At 44.3% G+C, this 21065-nt stretch overlaps 8 protein-coding genes across 8 annotated transcripts; 6 read left to right on the top strand and 2 right to left on the bottom strand.

The window, feature by feature from the left end:
• Positions 1 to 68: 68 nt before the first annotated feature.
• SERLADRAFT_476660 (uncharacterized protein) lies at positions 69 to 569 on the top strand (the record flags this gene model as incomplete). Its single annotated transcript, XM_007322355.1, has 2 exons — positions 69 to 170; positions 229 to 569. The coding sequence occupies 2 exons, from the start codon at positions 79 to 81 to the stop codon at positions 290 to 292; spliced, it is 156 nt and encodes a 51-aa protein (XP_007322417.1).
• Positions 570 to 1373: 804 nt separating this feature from the next.
• On the top strand, positions 1374 to 3036 carry SERLADRAFT_441797 (uncharacterized protein; the record flags this gene model as incomplete). The annotated part of the gene is made up of 7 exons (XM_007322354.1): positions 1374 to 1559; positions 1617 to 1625; positions 1688 to 1854; positions 1911 to 2035; positions 2087 to 2148; positions 2205 to 2485; positions 2547 to 3036. 7 exons carry the CDS (start codon positions 1374 to 1376, stop codon positions 3034 to 3036), a joined length of 1320 nt encoding a protein of 439 aa, XP_007322416.1.
• Positions 3037 to 3549: 513 nt separating this feature from the next.
• SERLADRAFT_476655 (uncharacterized protein) lies at positions 3550 to 5582 on the top strand (the record flags this gene model as incomplete). Its single annotated transcript, XM_007322353.1, has 8 exons — positions 3550 to 3645; positions 3713 to 4049; positions 4107 to 4115; positions 4166 to 4335; positions 4392 to 4516; positions 4568 to 4629; positions 4688 to 4968; positions 5014 to 5582. The coding sequence occupies 7 exons, from the start codon at positions 3741 to 3743 to the stop codon at positions 5501 to 5503; spliced, it is 1446 nt and encodes a 481-aa protein (XP_007322415.1).
• Positions 5583 to 5743: 161 nt separating this feature from the next.
• SERLADRAFT_476652 (uncharacterized protein) lies at positions 5744 to 7310 on the top strand (the record flags this gene model as incomplete). Its single annotated transcript, XM_007322352.1, has 2 exons — positions 5744 to 6491; positions 6540 to 7310. The coding sequence occupies 2 exons, from the start codon at positions 5797 to 5799 to the stop codon at positions 7024 to 7026; spliced, it is 1182 nt and encodes a 393-aa protein (XP_007322414.1).
• Positions 7311 to 7738: 428 nt separating this feature from the next.
• On the top strand, positions 7739 to 8417 carry SERLADRAFT_476650 (uncharacterized protein; the record flags this gene model as incomplete). Its single annotated transcript, XM_007322351.1, has 1 exon — positions 7739 to 8417. The coding sequence occupies one exon, from the start codon at positions 7757 to 7759 to the stop codon at positions 8285 to 8287; it is 531 nt and encodes a 176-aa protein (XP_007322413.1).
• Positions 8418 to 12044: 3627 nt separating this feature from the next.
• SERLADRAFT_441793 (uncharacterized protein) lies at positions 12045 to 12255 on the bottom strand (the record flags this gene model as incomplete). The annotated part of the gene is made up of 2 exons (XM_007322350.1): positions 12045 to 12142; positions 12192 to 12255. The coding sequence occupies 2 exons, from the start codon at positions 12253 to 12255 to the stop codon at positions 12045 to 12047; spliced, it is 162 nt and encodes a 53-aa protein (XP_007322412.1).
• Positions 12256 to 15563: 3308 nt separating this feature from the next.
• Positions 15564 to 16196, bottom strand: SERLADRAFT_441792 (uncharacterized protein; the record flags this gene model as incomplete). Its single annotated transcript, XM_007322349.1, has 2 exons — positions 15564 to 15950; positions 16008 to 16196. The coding sequence occupies 2 exons, from the start codon at positions 16194 to 16196 to the stop codon at positions 15564 to 15566; spliced, it is 576 nt and encodes a 191-aa protein (XP_007322411.1).
• A 2208-nt stretch (positions 16197 to 18404) lies between these two features.
• On the top strand, positions 18405 to 18728 carry SERLADRAFT_441791 (uncharacterized protein; the record flags this gene model as incomplete). Its single annotated transcript, XM_007322348.1, has 1 exon — positions 18405 to 18728. The coding sequence occupies one exon, from the start codon at positions 18405 to 18407 to the stop codon at positions 18726 to 18728; it is 324 nt and encodes a 107-aa protein (XP_007322410.1).
• Positions 18729 to 21065: the final 2337 nt, after the last annotated feature.

Here is a 21065-nt window from a genome sequence, read left to right as displayed (position 1 = left end):
CTATCGTGACCTTGGAAAACGTGGCGTCTTACTATACACAGCTCAGCGCTCTTGCAGTTAGAAAACACGTATACAACCATGGCTAAGGACTATTATTCATCACACCGCCAAAGGAAGATTAAAGAGGGAAGCTTCCCCAACTATAGCCTTGGTCCTTTGCATTCCCTTAGGTGAGCGACTATTCTGCGTGATCCCTCAGCCTGACCTATTACGGTTTTGCCCCCACAGGTTTATTTCAGTTACCATCTATAGTCTGCTAGGCCGCTCTTCCCTGCGATTACTCGTTCTCTAAACTGTACTCCCATTTTCGCCTTATCGTACGACCTGGCGCCCAACACACCATTCTCATCGATTTACGGCGCTGCCTACTTTAGCCGCGGTCACAGTAGCGGCCAACACCTCAAAAGTTGTAGCTGATTCCACGGGGATATGTTAAACATTCTATCCAGACCTTCTACGTGTGATACTTCCGATAATGGATCCCACAATTGGTCTACTGTAGATGGTCATAGCCCGTGGAACAATATCTGGTTTGTGTTCGATGGTCTTGACAGGTCTGAGAATCAAACTTTTCTGCTTACGAAGATGTCATGTCACTCAACATCAATCGATTTTGTAGTACAAATTGCCTCAGCTCTTGATGGACCTGTCAAATCTACCACATCCAGCACATCGAAAGGGCGTCAGCCGTAGGAATCATGTGCAACTCGGCCGGTCTAACACACGTGCGCCTGGCACGGGCGACATTTATATATTGAAAGCTATGTAGCATGCGAAAAGATATCTATCGCGAAGTCACAAGGAAACACCTGGAACAATTTGTGCTTCTAAAGAACTTTGAGTCTAGCCATGTATTGGTATGTGATAAAACTTACGCTCGAGATGCTGTTCTCATCTGGCAACATTGGACAGCACAGATACATACCTCACATTCACGGTCAAAATTATCTTCACCGTGCGGCGAGGGCGAGGCAACGCAATCGTTATTCTTTAGCAATCTAATCCCCGTGATGGGCAAAGCTGTTCTAGTCAATTACTCGATTCTTCCATCGGTAAATCTGATAAGCCACGTTAAACGGTAGATTCGGAGAAGCCTCCAAAGGGCTGGTAGTTCTCGGCAAGCAGCTACCTCATGTGTCTGAGGGTGTCGAGATGTGTCCCTCGAGATCCGCTTGTCACTGCATCAGTGCGTTCCTGACTAGTATTTCCGCAACTTACGATACAGTCGCTCTTTCTGGGTCGTCTTTTGCCCGTGATGTACTGGCGGCAAACGTCTTGCTGCGTTTAAGTGGCTATCCGTCGTCTATACTTAAGAGCGTCTAAGTTTTCATTTGGATCACAACCCAGTCTTCAGACGACCACGATAGGAGAAAATGTATCTTTCCCTCGTACCTTACCTAGGCTTGGCGTATAGTGGCTTTGCCACTGCCGCTACTATCAACTTGACGACACCTTCGCTCGGGTTTCCCCAGAGCATGGAGCAATCTTGGGCTCAATATTCTCCTTACTTTCCTGTCGATACTTATCAGGCCCCGCCTGACGGCTGTTCTGTCACTCAAGTAAGTTCCCGGCTTCGATTCCAGTGATTCAGTTGACAAACTTATCGAATATCTTAGGTTAATCTGGTATATCATTTCAAATTGAACTGCCTTACATTTGTCGCTGGTCGCTGAGATGGCCTATCCAGTTACAACGCCATGGCGCTCGCTACCCCACGTCCTCTGACGGAAAATCCATTAAGAAAAGTGTCAAGCAGCTTCAAGGGGCCAGTAACTTCAGCTCTCCGCTAGAGTTCGTGAAAAACTTTACTTATGACCTTGGTAAAAGCGACCTTGTTCCGTATGGTGCTGCCCAGTAAGTTATAAATTGCGGTATAAACTCGCATATCTTACAGTCGCTTTCTATCGTAGGTCGTATGATGCCGGCCAGTTACATTATGCCCGGTACTCCGGTCTCATTAGTGGTTCTGAACTCCCGTTTGTTCGAGCATCGGATTCGGAGCGGGTGGTAATGTCAGCCCTTAATTGGACCGCAGGTAGTTAATACAATGGCCTCTTTCGACCTATCGCTCATACCCGTTTCGTAGGATTTGCTGCTGCCAGTGATAAACAATTCTCTCCTGTGCTGTCAGTCATTATAAGTGAATCGGTTTGTACCTCAAAACTTCAATCAAGGTAAATATATCCTGATCTCCGCCCGTGTAGGGAAATGATACCCTAGATGACAATATGTGTACAAATGCTGGTAACTCGGACAACCAGACGGCCGCATGGTTGTCAGTTTTCGCACCGTCGATAGCTGATCGCCTGAACACTGATGCCCCTGGCGCCGACCTTTCTCTTGATGATATAGCCAATCTCATGAGCTTGTGTCCTTTCGAAACTGTTGCTAACGAAGCACCAAGCCCATTCTGTAATATATTCACAACGGATGAATGGGCTTCGTACGAGTATTATGGCGACGTTGGTGATTATTATGGAACTGGGTAAGCTGTGTCAGTTCATTTCTGACGGATAACAAATTTAAAAACAGATGTCATTTTTAAGTTACGGTCAAGAGCTAGGTCCTGTTCAGGGTGTGGGCTATGTGAACGAATTAATAGCTCGGCTGACCGATGAACCAGTCCAAGACGAAACGCAAACTAACTCTACCCTTGACTCATCTCCCATCACTTTTCCTCTAAATCGAACGTTCTACGCCGATTTTACCCACGACACCGAGATGATCGCTATCTATAGCGCTATTGGTCTATTCAATCAGACTTCCCCACTTGACCTTTCTCAGCCGAATCCGAACCGGACATGGATCCTTTCCCAGATGGTACCATTTTCAGCTCGGATGATAACCGAGAAATTACAATGTAACACGAATGGCGAAACTGGAAACTATATCCGAATATTGGTGAACGACGCTGTCCAGTCGCTGGGCTTCTGTGGTGATACCGGAAATGGATTATGTGAAGTTGATGCATTTGTGGAGAGTCAACAATTCGCCACTAGTAATGGGGATGGCGAGTGGGAAAATTGTTTTAGCTAAAGGGAGGATGTTCCAGAACCTTATAGGAGTCGGAGCACCGTACTTCCAGGCATGGTGCTCTTGGAAATCCCGTCATGTCGTACCTTGGCAAATAAGACGAGATGGATGTGTATAAATATGGACCGAAGATCTTTTAGTGCTTCAGCTACTACTCAAAATAAGAAACACCAGCCAAGTATCGTCCTTGCACTCGCTTTAAGTAGATATTCTGTGCAATATTTCTGGAAGACCACTGTCCAGGTAAGTTGGCAGCCGTTTGCCTGAGAACAGTCGTTACAAGTTCAGGAACGTCTGTCTCCCTGTCAATACGGTCTACTTATAGGAGACTATGAGAACAGCACCTTGAAGCGGATCCTATAGGAATAGTATTCCCAATCAGGAAGTCCTTGTAGAACACCAGATGCGGCCAACCGTGACCGGCTCTCGTTACTCGTGCAAGTACATATTATCCTGTCTTTAGCATCTATCAGCATTTCTGATTTGTCTGCTTCTTGAATCACATACACATGGAGCATTTGGAAACGTGAACAAAGTACAGCAATCGACGAAGATCCCACGATACTAGTACGGCACTGGCAATTCAAGGAACGTGCCTTGAATCAAATGGAGGTTAGTGTGGCCACCGTGACGAGTTCCTTCGGACCAGCGAGCGCCCATTACTTTTCTCTCATAATAGATGAGATTCTTTGTTAGCTATCAATCCAATGACTCTAGAAAACTCAGCACGCCTGGATCGGCCTACTATCGCTCCCAAGGGAGTGCTCGATGACATTGAAAAGAAGGAATACTCCCCATATTCGCGTCGCATCAACTTCAAGGTTCTCATTATATCTCCTTTTCTACTGTATATGATATCTTTGAACTCCAAATGCGCTAAACACTACCCAGAAAGTGATGTGACCACATCATCTCTGAATCTACCACGGGAATTTCAGCAAGCGTGGGGTTCCTATTCTCCTTACTTTCCTATCCTGCGATATTCGCCTCCTCCACATGAGTGCGTCGTAACGCAAGTGCGTAGAATCAATAACGTCCATGAGATGTTAAACATAAATAGTTGTTAATCTTAGGTCAACCTGGTATGGGTTTGAATGATATCCGGAAAGACCATATATTTACTGTGCGGCAGCTTCAAAGACACGGTGCACGATATCCAACAAAGAGTAGAGCGAGGGAAATGAAGTCTGCCTTAGAGAAACTCTCACAAGTTGAGAAATATAATGATGAGAATTTTCAATTTCTGCGACAATACGAATGGACTCTGGGAGTCGATAATCTTGTCCCATTTGGTGCTGCTCAGTATGTTACTGCGAAACACCTCTTTTTGATTGGTATGGCTAACTCTGTGGAGATAGGTCTTTCGATGCAGGTCAAGAACATTACAGACGCTATGCTCATCTGCTCGCGAGAGATCGGCTGCCCTTCGTACGAGCATCGAGCTCTGACCGTGTGGTTGTTTCTGCGTTGAATTGGACTGCAGGTACGACTTTTCTCAGTACAGTAGTTGAACCGTGTCAATAAATGTTACAAGGCTTTACCTTCGCCAGTCATCACACCTACTCACCCACACTATCGGTCATTTTATCCGAGTCAGTGAGTGGTATTATTTTGACTACGACTCCGGCTCCTATCCTCAATGTGCCAACTTTAGTCGAACAATACCCTCGACGATAAAATGTGTCCCAGTGCTCAGCATCAGTCGGCACAGACTGATGAATGGCAATCGGCTTTTACACCTTCCATCGTAAATCGTCTGAATAATGCAGCCCCTGGAGCCAATATCACTAGAGGTGATATCATAGCACTGATGTCTCTTTGTGCATTTGAAAGTGTAGCTTCCAATAAAGATAGCCTGGTCTGTAGCCTTTTTTCTCAGAATGACCTAGACGCGTTCGAATATAACACCGATATTTCCAAATACTACTTCACTGGGTGAGTTTGTTGATTTGTTGAGATTATTCTCATCGTAAGATTTAGATATGGTCATCCTCTTGGACGTGTGCAAGGCGTAGGATACGTCAACGAACTTATTGCCCGCCTGACTCGGCGGCCTGTGGAGGACCACACGCAAACGAATTCGACTCTTGATTCATCACCAGTGACATTCCCCCTTGACCGAACATTTTATGCCGACTTCTCTCACGATAACGAAATGCTTGCTATCTATAGCGCGCTCGGGTTGTTTCGTCAGACTCATCCACTTGACCCGTTGAAACCCGACGCAACCAGAACGTGGATTACTTTCAAGCTGGTTCCATTTTCCGCGCGTATGATAGTTGAGAAATTGACATGTCAATCCATGGGGACGAAGACGGACTACGTGAGGATACTCGTCAATGACGCCATACAACCTATGATGTTCTGCGGTGCTGGCGATGAAGGAATGTGTAAGCTCGACGCGTTTGTCGAGAGTCAAGGATATGCCAGAAGTGACGGAGGTGGCGACTGGGGAAAATGTTATAGTTGAGGCAAGTTGTTTCTGTGCCCAACCAGTATCCAGTATCTGAAACAACTGTATATCACGACTGAAACTGATAAGTTACTAATAAACCAACGTTGTGAGGTGTCATTCGGCGATACAGGCCTATTGAACCAAACTTAGGGGCGTCTAGTAGGCGGTTTGTTCCGTTACACATGATTTAAAACTCCCACGCCTGACGTAATGACGAAAGCCACGCATTCTCCATGCGCGCTGTGGCGGAACCTTGGGCAACGTCCTCCTTACACGCTACATCCATCATCTCTGTATCATCCCCTGCAATGCCTCAGCGGTATTCCAGACAGCCACCCCAGTTCTTGCGTTCTCAGTCCATCGAAACAATACAGCCAATGGACGCCGATGATTCCATCGTTCTTTCCGATCTTGTTCGGTCCGGTGAAGCCTCACGATTGCGAAGACGAGGTGCAATAAGGCTTGACCACGGTCTCTTAAGCACTCAGCAAAATGAAGGTGGCAGGCGTTCTCCCCCAGCAGTTATCATTATCAGATCTCCCATTGTCAGATCTCCCACATGGGTTCCAGTAGACCCACCGAGCGACGGTGAGTCCCAGGCTTGGGATCAAAGTTACGAGTCGTCGTCAAGAGTGCCACCTCGGAGAGCTGCCGCAGAACCAGACACTTACATTTATACCTTGTTTTGCGGAGGTGAAGAATCATCAACGGATTTCACTGGTCATGTACCACCATTCTCCCCTTCGCCTCTGCCCTCTTATCCTCCACTATCGCCCAGGCCTCATTCACACAAACGCTTCTCAACCAAACGCCTTAATGGTTGTGGGGCCGTAGTACATACACGCGCTTCTTCTCGGCAGCATCAGAGTGTATGGGTGGCAAAGGCAGAGGCTACAGGGGCCGTGATACCTATGGATGCTTCTTATTTTGAGAGATCTGCTGTCGTGAAGATAATGCGAAGCGCTTGTGGCTGTGTTAGAGAAGGTGTTGGCTGCGCGATATGGTATGTATTTGATAACTGTCTTTTTGTTCACTTACTTATTGACCATAGTGGTAATACGTTGGGAACGCGTTATAAACCTTGTCAGGCCGCTGCTGAGGGCCTAATGACGCCACAGAATCAACCCTCTGGTCCATTACGCCCAGAAGGCCCAAGTTATTGGCACACTTGCAATTCTTCCCCGTCAAATACACATTCACATATTCCTTTCATTTACACCTTTTTCGGCTCCCATGTCACATCATCCGTATCTGCCCGCTCTGCCCCAAAGAATAGATCCCTTTCCCCGACCTCTCAGCAGCAGGTTTCATCGGAACCCAACATGGAGGATTCTTTCAACTATAGCTTCTTTGATCGTGTCATAACAGCATCTCCAGCGCCACTTTCGGAAGACGATGGTATGGACATGCTTATTCCTGCACCACTACCACTACCACCTCCATCGCCGGCATTCGATCCTGATGGGGCTTATATAGCCACTGAACCTAGCTCTCCTGATAAAACCGGAAGCGAGCTTATGCTGGCCCCTGAACGTTAATTCTTCCTCTTTACTACCACTCTCGCATTAACAGTTGCCCGCGAACATGGACGCACCAATCTAACCCTGCATTGCATTTCATTATTCGCTATCTCATGCCTATCTGCTTTATTGGTAAAAATTTGAGTCATTGTATTATTATATTATTGGTTTCGTGGCGGAAATTCATGTATACACATCTTTACCAGAATTTAAAAAGAAAAGAAAATCACCAGTACCATGCTCCTAGCGGGCGTCCAGGACGCCCCAAAGCGTTGCAGGGGCTGGTAGCGGATAGAATCATTGACTTAAAAATACTCCCAACACCACGCGGGCGTCTAGGACGCCCAAAAGCGTTGCAGGGGCTGCTAGCAAATAAAATTATGAACTAAAAACACTCTGCGCCAGGCGGGCGTCCAGGACGCCCACATGTCTGCCTGGTGTTGGTGGCAAATATCAGCATTAAATCAAGTTATGTCCCTGTATTAATCTACTACATCTGGAATGTATACGACGCCTTCTGTCGCCAAGAAGATGACGCAGGGGGAATATCTCACCTTCGGAGGCGCGGAACGCTAAAATCTCGGTATGTCAGGTGTCCACTGTCATAGCTAGCACGTGGCGAGAGACAACACACCTTTCTATCATATACAGCTTATGTCATGAGGGCGCGATGGCAAGTATAAGTAACATCACCTCAGTCCTCTAGTTTGTCAAATCACCTTCCTTATCTACCTTCCCAGTAACACCAATGGCACCTACTTCAGTATTACTAGATCCTTTGCAGTTATGCGCTCCGGACTCCACATACTTAGCTTTACTGATCAAAGACCGCCCTGACTCTCCTCTTGATGGCAACCTGATGAACTCTGCCATGCACACCATCACATTTGATGAGGTGCACTGTCTGGCATCTCTTCATGATTTCCAACCCTTTGATCCTCTCCATTTCTGGCTCCAACATCCCGCTCACAATAGTCGTGTCTACAACAACCTCGATGTTCACCACCATCTGACTTCTTATGGCCCCCCTCCGAGTGTTGTGCCTGTTTACACAGACTGGTTCAGGCCTGGGTTTACCTTTACCACAATCAACACGGAAAATGATATATACGAATATCTCACCCAATGCCAGTTCACAAAGCTGGACAATCTTGTATTGGACAATTATACATGGCAGTCCGGTAGCGGTGCGGCCGCAACATCATTTCTTGCGGATCACCCACTCTCAAAGTGGTGGAGCAGGGCAACCAGACATCATGCTTGTCCTCCCATATGGTGAACCAAGTTCAAAAGCCAACTCAGTAGTCATGATGGTGGAGTTAAAGACAAACAAGGCCTGCAAATCAGACCAGGGAAGTACTTTGAGGAAATTCTGCCAAGGGGTGGTGGAGGGCACTTACACCCCCAATCGGTCAGCTGAGAACAGTGGCGAGCAAGACTGGAAGGTGAAGGCTCAGGCCTTAATTGCCAAGGTAATGTATTGTTTATGTTGGTTGAGCAGCAGATATTGACATTTCTGCATTGAGGTGTGGACCCAATCAAATATCAGGCACCTGCAACATCAAATCATCTCAACCTCCACTGAATATTTTTTTGCCTATAGAAAGGGCAATACATACTCCATATCTGTCATATATGATTGGAATCCACCTGACTTGGAGACGAGGCAGACAAACTGGGTTCGTCTCGTTTCTTATTTAACTCATGCCATGCTCTGTCGGTATCCACATGGATACGCAGGGCCCCAGTATGCCCTTGTATCACAATATCCGCCATCACCATTGTTAGAACAATATCTACCTAAGCAGCCACCACCACCCAAAGGCAGGAAAGCTGGGGATGATGGTGAACAACAAGGAGAACAGGTAAGGTTGCTTTAAATGCAAAGTGTGACATGCAAGCTGAAGCTCTTCTGTGCGTAACAGGTTAAGGTTTAACCTAACCTTGAGCCCCGAAATGTGGTCCGCAGTTGTCAAGGTAATAAACTTTACATCATAGACTTTGGCTTGGCAAAGGTGCATAAGTGTGGCAGGTTTTGTAATGAGATTGATAATGCCACATTGGAGTTGAAAGTGTGAACTTCCAACAAAACTACTGTAACCTAACAATTGTGTGTGCATTTGTATGTTTGTAAATATGTATCTTTCAAATTATATCATTTGAATGAACAAGCATTGATTGGACATGAAAAGACTAAGTTCTGGGCATCTAGGACACCCTATTGGACAGATGGATATGGCAGCAGCTGTGGAGACAAGTGTTGGGCGTCCAGGACACCCACAAGGGGAGACAAGCTGACTTCCCTTCTCACAAAGTGGCTAGGCAATTATGAGGATCCATCATCTCCATGGTAAGCTGTTTCTTGAAAATAAATCCATGATCGACACCACATAAACCAGGACTGCAGGAACAGTTGACTATGCAAAGTGTTAAGTTTGACAATTTCTCAATGTGTAACCAACAGTTGTATGATTATTTACTTGTATCAATATTGAATATGTCTTGCAATCATGCCACATTGATCACTTGTGTGTCTAGTGCCTCTTTATCCTTCTCCATCTTCAAAAATCATGGTGTGTTCACTCGAAAACTTTGCTTTGTATTGGGTGCTTTCTGGAACTGGCATATCCTCTGCATTGCACAACATCATCAAACACCATGCAGGTGTCCAGGATGCCACTCAGCTGAACAAGGCTACAATGGGATGGCTTTTGTAAAACTCCATTTAACTGCTGCTGAGGGATATAGGCTCCTCTCCTCAATGGGCGTTCAGAACACCCATTTTTATTCTGGCCTGATGTATCCTGTGCAATTGAAATTGCACATTAGGAAAACATGATGTGGCTATAAATGTAATCAAGTACAAAAAATTGCTCGGGTTGGTTCAGATCTGTAAGTGCAAATCTTGCAAAGTTCCATGCTATAGTGCACTATAGCACACTAGATTTAAAAATGTGCAGGCTTATAGTATATAGAAATTGCCTATAGCATAAAAAGTCAAATGTATCAAAGTCACCCCAGCTGTATACGGCCTGGCAATAGATTGATATAAATGACTTTCATTCCTCTAAACACCATTTAAGCTAACTAGATCAATCCCACTTTCACTCATTTTCAAAATGTAAAAACAGTCAAAGATATCAATAATTTATAAAAGCGCAATATACAAATAACAGCTACAAATATATGAGATTACTGCTTAAAAGCCCTGGCTGCCTCCTCTATAGCATTAAATTCAAATATGAGATGGGAGGATTCAGAAAAAGCCAAAGTACTAGGACCACCGCTATAAAATATGAGAGAAAGAAAATAAAAAAATTAGAGCAAACAATTAACCATACAAACTCTTCAATATCACCAAATATGCTTGTCAGATATATTGGGGACCGTTCCCTGAACTCATGAATAAAATTCATATAATACATCTAACATAAAATAGCCTGCACCAAGTGCTTTGAGTTCTCATGTGCTCGGATTAACTTGGACTAGCATGAGAGTCAAAAAATTCGCGCTTCACCCTATAATATCACCGTATTGAGGAGAGATCTGTATTGGCAACATTCTCAGGCAATTATCAGTCTTTTACTGAGTTCAAATGATTGTTTGATATTCCAACGTCCCAAGATAAGATAAGATTGAAGTATCTAACAGAAAATCACAAAAATCCCTGCCAAAATCAGTCTACATTATCACCAAAGGGTTCTTGGGGTGCAAATGAGACAACATCATCATCATTGGGAATCCTAGACAAAAGAAAGACATTTCAGTGAGGTCTGATCATGTCAAAGAACAAAAGCTTACATAGCTTGTGCCAACCTCACAATTTCCCTCAATAATTGTTGGTATTCCTCTAAAACTTCAGGTGCATCCTTGTCTGTACAAATCCTCTGGATTAAATTCAAACATTCCTCGTAAAACTTGCGATAGGTTGTTGCTTCAAATGAAATACTGTGAAAATAACCACACTGGTAATCTGCCAGCACAGCAAAAAGGGCAGTACTTGCGAGGGCAACAATATGATCAAGGTGGGGATCTAAGTCATCCTGGATTACATCCATAAAAACATGGCCAAACATCTCTCAGTGCAAAAACAAAGAATCCAGTATCACGTAGACAATGCCATTGTGACCGAAGTGTCTAGTACCCCCGTTGACTTCTGGGTGTAGCAGAAGCCTGTGGGGTGCAGCCATTAGCTCTGCATGGCAAGACCTAACATATTTGCTATGGGATCAATGAGTAGTTTGGCTCCCCAGGGTGGGGCATAAGTCATACAAGCCCTGTACCAAGCCTTGTGCTGCATGTCTTGACAAAACCGGATAAACCCGGTCTCTGTAACAACCAAGAGTTAGTTACTCTGGCGCACACAGGAACACACTATAAAGAGAATGAAGAGGGAGTGGTTACTCCTTAAGATGCAGAGAGTTAGTTGGTATACAACAGGAGGACTCGCTGAGTCCTTCCCCATGTATTGCTCTTGTATATATACTAAAATACATGAGGTACTGTACAGTTGTAAATAAAGTTCAAAGTCCGATGTCTAGCAAGTGACCGGTCACATGATGAGTCTAGACACTGGTCAGGTGATGTGTTGCATGACCTGGTCATGTGACTATGAAAAGTCGAAAATGTAAAGTAAAGTAAATGGTCACATGACTGGTCATGTGACTTGGAAAATAAAAGTAGAAGTACAAAAGTGAAGCATAAGTAGGTGCTGGTATGTTAATTGTAACAGTCTCTGCTGAAGCAGCCATTGTTCTCCATGGAGCATAGCCACCGCTCCATGGAGTCACCATTGTTCTCCTAGGAGCATAATTGTACTCCTAGGAGTCATTATACTATAGCGAGTAGCACCTCCGGCTATAAGTAGTAGGGGGTCCAGTATAGAAATACCTCAGTCATTTCTATAGCCTCTTGGGCAGCGGCTAAGGTATGTTACATTACATTTATTAGAGATCACCTTAAACTAACATCCATTGTAGTTTCACATAGGTAAATAATAAAGTCGTTTCTATAGCCTCTTGGGCAGTGGCTGAGTTTCACATAGTTTTATTATGTCGGAATATGCCCCGTAGGGCAGACACTGCATTGGTAACAGCCTTGATGTCCAAGAGCTGTATATTTATCAAATCAGGATCTAGAGCCATATTAGCTGTGCGACTGACCAAGAGGCAGTAGAAACTTACCATCACCCCGCTCAATAGCAATCTGCTGAAGGGCATCTATTGCTAAGTCTTGTTTGGCGTTCATACTTGGCATCCCCTTCTCCAACAAGATCAAGTGATGGATTACATTTTTTGCGTCTTCCAACTCAGATTTACCAAACCTTGTTTGTCGCTTTTTCCCTTGCCGGTAACTTTTTGATCTTCTGTCAGAGACGCTTGACTCTGAATCAGGTGATGGGGGTCTTCGTGATGTGCATTTCTTCGACCGGTACTTTTCATGGACACCTAGATCTTATTAATATCTGTAGTTAGAAAAATTAAAACATGTAAAAAATGACTGACCCTTATTATGCGGTTGTAAGTGCGATCCTCTAAGTGTATTATACCCCACAACACTTCTGATGAACATAGTCCTGGTACCCCCGTCGGCATCATAATAACATACCTAATGCTGGAACAGGAGCCCCTATTGACGACGGTCCAGCCTTGCTTGGAGGAGGCCCAAGGGAGTACGTTTGGCATGATGTGTTAGTTTTGGTGATTCTGCACCTAGTTGTGCTATCTATTTTCCCTTCTTTCTAAATCACTTTCCTTTTTATTCTTTTTGCTGTATTGTTCAGTATTCACTGAGCATTCTATAATTTCGCCTTTGTGGCTGATTTGTTTACCTTTGTTTACAAAACTTCGGACTAGTATTGCAGAGTCCAGTATTTCTATTCTTTAGTTACTCATACTGGACTCTAGGTACTGTACACATTCTGTACTCTCTGATAATATAGTTACTCATACTGGACTCTAGTTCTGTCCCTGTTAGCTCTCAGCAAGTGGCTAGACACTTTCCAGAAGTTCTCAATTGAACATAATGATAGCCCACTGTTGCCTCTGTTGCTTGGAGGCTGCTCTTTGGGGTTCTCCTCTTTGATGTCTTCATTATCCAAGCTTTCCATATTGTGGATCATGCGGTTGGAGAAGAGATGGGGCAAGCCAAACGTGGGGGGGGGGGGGGGGGGCTGAGCTCCAAGGCTTGCTCTGATGCCTGTCTCAACTGTGAGCTCATGCCGTTACCTGCAGTATTCAACCCTGAGCCTTTCTTAGGCTTCAGGGTTAATGCTTGGCTGTGCAACCGCTCCTGATGCAACAACTCTTGTCATCCTCCCTTTTTTCCCTGCACCAGCTGCCATAGCATGGACAGAGATGGACGGACGGGCAATCTCTGGACAGGAAATATCCGGTTGTTGTGTGAAGGAAGAGGGGGGTGTTCAGGAGGGAGCAAGTTTGGAGGGAGTGAGTTTGGAGGGAGCGAGTTGGTTGGGGGATTCATGTACAGAGGAGGTGGGTTAAAGGGAGGCGGACACAAGGCAGGGGGGCATTTGGGAGGAAGTGAGTTAATCATGGGGTGCAGAGGAGGTGGGTGAAAAGGAGGTGGAGGCTGATGGAACGTGGAAGACACGTTATTATACATGAAAAATGTTTCATGTATGGACATGGCATTCCACGACATATTGTACCCCGCAAAAGTACCTCATCTTAAAGCACACATTCCAAAGTACTATGTCACAAAGTTTTATATTTTGATGACTGCTAGTTCTGGAGATATGAGCCAAACAAGAATGCTTGTATCACGCTTATTGTCAGCCACTGGCAGCCACACTGAAATCTGACCACATGGCTTGCACATGGTCAGTTTCTGAAAAGGGAAAGTGAATTTCCCACGACATAATCTGCCTTTTTCTCAACAACCACTTCACCAATCACTCCGGTTTTTGGGGAGTAGGTAATGCTTTCACGCCCCTATCAGTCTGGATACTTTTGGAGGGCTTTCAAATAAGGAAATTCTCCAAAATTCTTGTTATACTGTGGAGAAGGCTGAATTGGCATTTGTTTCTTATAAATAGAACACTGTGCCTGACTGAGTCATATTTTGCTCCACATTTTCAAATTACTTTTCTATTCTTAGTCTCAAAAAGACCACTCTAGAATCATCTAGATTCCCAATAGATGATTCTGGCCTTTTGAATTTCCATTAGATATTTTGGTACTACCATTTGTAATTACCAACTGGGAGGGAGCCCCTATAGCCAAAAGGTATATAAGAAGGCCAACTTTCCACCTAATAAAAAAAAAAGCTTATACTTACAAGCAGTCCCCACATAAGTGGACAACCACTCAGAAGTCAACTAGCTTTTGCCTAGGAAGTATACAAAAGGTATTGCCCACCCTAGGAAGCTTAGTCATCAAGTCACATCTGTCACAGATAACAGTAGTCCAAGTGTGATTACAGTCTGTGATTGTTTATTATTTGCCACAAGTAGCTCTAGTATTCTATAGTTCATCTCAAACTTATATCAGTCATCTATTGATCTGGTGTAAGCTCATCTGCAGTCAGTCACTAGAGCATAGTCAAGCATTGCTTCACCCTTCTATCGACCATCAATGTATCATAGTTTGTCCTTTATCAAATGTAGGACACTATTATCTTTATTCTATTAGTCTCTCTACAAGTAAGGACTATCATTGTCATGGCTATATCTTGAAGCTAGTCACGCAACACTTCAAACTCACACATACCCTCTCACTTCTATTCACATACTACCACTTGTCCTTTATATCACCAAGGACATATCTACCATTGTCATATTAGTCTTCCAGAGCACAAGGACTATTGACATACTCATAACATAAGGGATAATTAACTTCCACCCCACAAACAAACTAGGTTATTACCTGTTGTCCAGCTTAGGTTGTAAACTTCCAGTAACCCTAGGATAAAGAAGCTTTGGTAGCTATCCCATATCAAACACTTTATCAACAAGACAGCACTGGCGGCTGAAAATGTGCGATAAGGGGGGGGGGGTTGGGTGGAGGATAAAACACATGCTGAGGTACATGGTATGAGGATAGAAATGTAGGATCAGACATCAGAATTTGAAATTGAGGGGGATGATACGGGATGGACTGTGGGGAAATATACCAATCCTGAGAGCCCTGTAACTATGGGGGGATCTGTTGCAAGTTGCGAGTGTCCTGGGGATTTTCACTTGCAGGAGCACCCAATCAAACTTGAGCTATTCAGGAGTTCTGTTAGTATTAGATCAAAAAAATAAATATTAGGGACTCACCATGATGAGAGAGATGATTGTAAGACATGGCAAGAGAGAAAGAAAGCAAGAACAGAAGTACAAACCCTTCATTTAATACCTCTTGAACTTGAGGCAGCCTGATGTTCCAAGATAACAATCAGAAGATTCATTTCACAAAACAATGAACAGATATATTGTAAACAAAAATAGCAATACAGACAAAGTAAAGCAAATATAAAAGCTGCAAGCTCCCTGAATCTTTCCCTCTTCAAGCAGGGTAGGAATCCTGAGACCCCTCAGAGTTGCTGACATCTCAACTCCCGCCACTATCAGATTCTGTGCCACTCTCACCACTATCGGACTCCGTGCCCTTGTCTGAATGCATATCCACTGAGTCATAGGGAGAAGCTTTGAACACCGGCTCAATGGGTGCAGGTTTGAAGTCAGGTATTTGGATGGGAAGTCCCTTCTGCCGCATGTAGTCCTCTAAAAATACCACCTTGGCATTGCTACTCAATAGTGCCTTCCTGCTATTTCCCAACATTTCCCTGTAAAACTTCTTTGTCATGGAGGATTCCATTACCTTCCAAGCAAATTGCTGCACCGCACATCTGAGGGATTGTTGTCCTGCTTTTTTGGCTTGGTAGGCCTTGTAAATTGCAGGTACTGGCATAGACTCTAGCTCATAAGCGGATATCTCCTATGGGAAGTATATTATGAGAATTGCAGATACCCTACATAGTCATAAAGCACTGACCTCCTCTGAAATGCAGTCCACATGGTGTGTGGCAACTTTCTTTTCAAACGAGTGTTGTGCCTTCATCGGTGATAACCGGATAGGAGATGAGAATGACTTGTAGTATCCATGTGGCGTGTAAAATTGACACCTGGGTCGCACAATGGTGGGATCAGTGTGACTTCTCCTACGAGTTTTCTTCGCAGGCATTTGTGGCGGAGAAGGGGCTTGAGAGGGTCAAGAGGGCTTCAACAGGGTGCCTTGCTGAAACATGAGGGAGACAGTGAATGTGATTGTTGTTTTTCAGGGTTATTTCATCCTCAGAAAGCAATTTGGCCGGTTTTTGCTGCATATTTAGCCCAGGGGGAAGCCTGAGGACCTCTGGCTCAGCTGTTGCCATGAGGGTTGTGGACAAGTCGTTCCTTTTTGGAGTTCCAAATCACTGGGCTGCTTGTTGTCATGCACCAAAGTTGATTGGTAGCATGGACAAGTGTCAATAACGAAGCAAATATTCAAAAAGACTCGCCTTTGCGCCACACAGGCACAGTGCCACGTGGAATAGTAATTAATATTGCCTTTTTCGAACTTGTGGCTGATCAGCATCACCTCTATTAGGCAATCCAGTCACGCTCACCTTTGCTTTTCCATTCGGTACTTTCCGCGTTTCAGCATTTCGGCAAATTTTCGCATCGCCACTGGCTACACATTGTATTGTGCCCTCATTTTTGTTGTTTCCCTTACTCCCCTTCCTTTGCCTAGCCCCACCATGGGCCCCTTCCTCTCCTTTTTATTCTCACCTGACAGTTGTTTCTGGATCTCCATTCTAATCCACTTTTTCGTCACCTCCACCCTCCTCCTCCTCATCTTATTTGCACCCCCACCATTTCTGATGTCACCACTTCCTATCCGCTTCCGTCGCCAATCCGTTGACTACCACGTGCTACTGCTGATATCAGCAAAGCCCCGGCGGCCGGTTCAAATAGGGCAACAGGTCCATCTTTATGACGTCGATCTACCATCATATACTATCAAAACATCGGTCGCTCGTCTTGCCTGGTTGGAGCGTGGGTGGGTAGTTTTTGAGCTGGAGAAGGTTCATCCCCTTGCGTCGCCCATGTTCATCGCTGTCCCATTCACTTGGGTACACTTATCTTTTGTCCATCATCTTCGCTATAGCTACACCTACCACACACTGCCTGGGACTCACTTATTCCAAATTGGAACTACTCCTCTCCCTCCCTCGTTTGATCAGGTGGTCCAACACAACCAGTCCATTGGTAAGGCCATGGAACTGTCGGATTTGGACTAGGTGGTGGACCGGTGGCTCCAGTTTCTTTTTCTTCAGCAGAACATTCATTTACAGTGCAATTATTTTTGATTTTTGAATCATTTTTATGGACACATATTTTTTAGAATGCCTGACTGACAATAAAGGAACTGTGTTGATACTGATAGTGTTTTGCCTTGCCTTTTTTTTACTGCATCTTCCCATGACATCATGATTTTCCTGCTCTCTTTTTGCTATTGGACTTTACTTTATGGCTATACAAACCTGTGACATTACTCACAGCATTCATTGTTCTATCCCTTTCTTTTCCTTTTTTTGGCAATCTTATCCTGTACTACCTATGCAGGATTTGTCAGCGTACATTCCTTCCTTCATATGGTTTCTCATTCTTTTTGCACAGCTATATTGTGCATAGCCTACTTTTCTTTTACTATATAAACCCCTGTATTTTACCTTGTAAAACAACAAGAACTCCAATCCAGACTTCTTCTCTAATTTCAAGTTCACTACTCTGCTGCTTGTGATCCAGTGTGGTCACAACACTTCCCACTGCTACCACTGTCAACTGCTGTCATCGTCACTTCCCATTTTTGAAGTCATTGTCATCCCTTTCGGTTAGAGTTCTTCTGAGCACTACAGTTTGTGCGTCAGGAGCCTGCTATCACTGGGAACCTTGTCACCTTGTCATCCTCGTTGTTCTCAAACCTACCTTGTGCTACAATTAGCAAGGTAGTGCTCATCTATACTCGTCACTAAGCACCTATCTTCTATAAATTCAACTATCCCTCCTCCTCAAAACCCACACTCATACACCTCTGGGTTTTACTTTGAAGGATCTTTATACGTACCACCCCACGAACAACCAGAGCACCCACTGTTCTAGGAGGCAAAGCCCATAAACAAGTTCCGTGGAATCTGGGAGGATTGTGTGTTAGTTTGTTTTTGTGTGTGGTTTTCTAACAGCAGTTCTCATCATCGACATCGTTTGCATTCAAGCTGCAAAATCACTACAGAGGTGGATAATTGCTCACATGATTCCTTGCCCCACTGCTCAGTGCTCATTGATTTTTGCGACATATGACAAAGTAATAGCTCATCCCAATGATCCCTATCAAACTTGCGTTGCGGCCATGGAGGAGAGTCGGGAACAAATGCATGCAGAAAACAACAGTGATGATCCAATGCAGGCAGAAAGGGATGAAGAGGGGCACCAACATATTCCACAGACACCTCCTCAGGGAACAGTGTTTCAGTATCATCCTAACTCTGGTTATAAATACGGAAGAGGTCCTAACCTGTTTCAACAAATGGATTCTGATGACAATTGTTTTGCAAGATATCAAAGAAAACAGCATTTCTGGCCTTTTGCTACAAGGGAGGAATGGGAGCTTGCCATGTTTCTGATTGAAAATCTCAATCAGATGCAGTTGGATGCCTTCCTAAAACTGACATAGGTATCATGATTATTTTATTATCTATTAGATATACTCATTGCGCCTGCAGACATGCAAATCAGCACCACTGTCCTTCAGTTCTGCCCACAAACTATGAAGCTTTATGGACTATCTGCCCAGCAGCCCAAAGTGGCAATTACAGACTCTTGTTGTTGAAGGCTATCCTACTACAAAGCCAATCAGGCTGATCTGGCGAGATGGCCTGGAGGTGGCAAATAGTATCTTTTATCACAACACAATGGGATCCGCACCCGTGTACAGTGATTCTGGACCTTCTGGGCATGCAACCAATCAGTATACTTTCCAAGTACGCCTTGGTAGCTTAGTTGGTAAAGCACCAGACCATGAAAGCTGGAGTCCCAGGTTCAAGCCCTGGCCAATGCATGTTTTCTCATACTATAAACACATGTCATAATTTGTCATCTTTTTAACCACATCATGTTGGATCCTAAAAAAGAGTACTCTTCAAACAAGGCCCTCGAGGAAAATCACGTATATAGTGAATTCATGACTGCAGACTACGCTTGGGAACTTCAGGTAGGTGCTATGTTCAAGACTGGTTGCTTTATATGTCTTGAAAAAAGTGCATAGGATCAGTATCTGGTAGGCACTACTGTGATGGGTATTATAGCGGGTTCAGACAAGGCGGTTGTAACCAGAGGAACAGGTGGACTGCAGATGCATCCGACATTCCTTACTCTCGCAAACATCAACTCTGAGGTGCACATGAAGGCAACTTCACATGCATGGATGTGTACAGCATTCATGCCCATTGTGACCTTCAACGATGTTCATACAGAGTACCAGACTATTCATTATGCATGGCTTTGGCACCGTTGCATAGACATTATCATGGAGAATGAATCTCAAGTGTGTGGCAAAGTATGAGCAGATTACCCCAGACCCCCATGGTATCTTGAGGGTTACGTTTATGCCTCTGGTTGTTTGGGTCGCAGACCTTCCTGAACAACAATTGATTGCTTGCACCTCAAAGAGTGTCTCTCCCATCTCCCTTGCTACAGTTAATGAGTTCGGCAATCCCTTTCCTCATCCTCCCCACACTTGTTGCTATACTGTCAATCTGTTAAAGCGACTCAATGAACAAGCTGCTGATCCTTGGGATCTTGCTGTATATATCCCTGCAGCTAAGGATGTGGGTCTCAGCGGCACAAGTGTACCATTTTTGTATGACTGGCATCTTGCCGATTCCGCAAAATTCTTGGTGCCAGAAATTCTGCATACCGGCCATAAATTTTTCTTTAATCACCCGCTGGTTTGGTGCAAAGAAATGGTTGGAAAGGAGAAGCTGGATGCCTGATACAAGAGTATGCATGCACACATTGGTGCCCGGCATTTTAGCAACGGGGTCTCCCATGTGAAGCAGATGACGGGTTGAGAGCATCGGGAAATTCAGTATACTATTGTGTCTGCTATAGCGGGGTCCTGTCCTGCACAAAAACAAACTAACACACAATCCTCCCAGATTCCACGGAACTTGTTTATGGGCTTTGCCTCCTAGAACAGTGGGTGCTCTGGTTGTTCGTGGGGTGGTACGTATAAAGATCCTTCAAAGTAAAACCCAGAGGTGTATGAGTGTGGGTTTTGAGGAGGAGGGATAGTTGAATTTATAGAAGATAGGTGCTTAGTGACGAGTATAGATGAGCACTACCTTGCTAATTGTAGCACAAGGTAGGTTTGAGAACAACGAGGATGACAAGGTGACAAGGTTCCCAGTGATAGCAGGCTCCTGACGCACAAACTGTAGTGCTCAGAAGAACTCTAACCGAAAGGGATGACAATGACTTCAAAAATGGGAAGTGACGATGACAGCAGTTGACAGTGGTAGCAGTGGGAAGTGTTGTGACCACACTGGATCACAAGCAGCAGAGTAGTGAACTTGAAATTAGAGAAGAAGTCTGGATTGGAGTTCTTGTTGTTTTACAAGGTAAAATACAGGGGTTTATATAGTAAAAGAAAAGTAGGCTATGCACAATATAGCTGTGCAAAAAGAATGAGAAACCATATGAAGGAAGGAATGTACGCTGACAAATCCTGCATAGGTAGTACAGGATAAGATTGCCAAAAAAAGGAAAAGAAAGGGATAGAACAATGAATGCTGTGAGTAATGTCACAGGTTTGTATAGCCATAAAGTAAAGTCCAATAGCAAAAAGAGAGCAGGAAAATCATGATGTCATGGGAAGATGCAGTAAAAAAAAGGCAAGGCAAAACACTATCAGTATCAACACAGTTCCTTTATTGTCAGTCAGGCATTCTAAAAAATATGTGTCCATAAAAATGATTCAAAAATCAAAAATAATCGCACTGTAAATAAATGT

Source organism: Serpula lacrymans (assembly GCF_000218685.1).
Source record: "Serpula lacrymans var. lacrymans S7.9 unplaced genomic scaffold SERLAscaffold_13, whole genome shotgun sequence".
NCBI classification, from domain to species: domain Eukaryota; kingdom Fungi; phylum Basidiomycota; class Agaricomycetes; order Boletales; family Serpulaceae; genus Serpula; species Serpula lacrymans.
The sequence above is the reverse complement of the archived record's forward strand: the minus strand, read 5'-3'. Positions and strand labels throughout refer to the sequence as shown.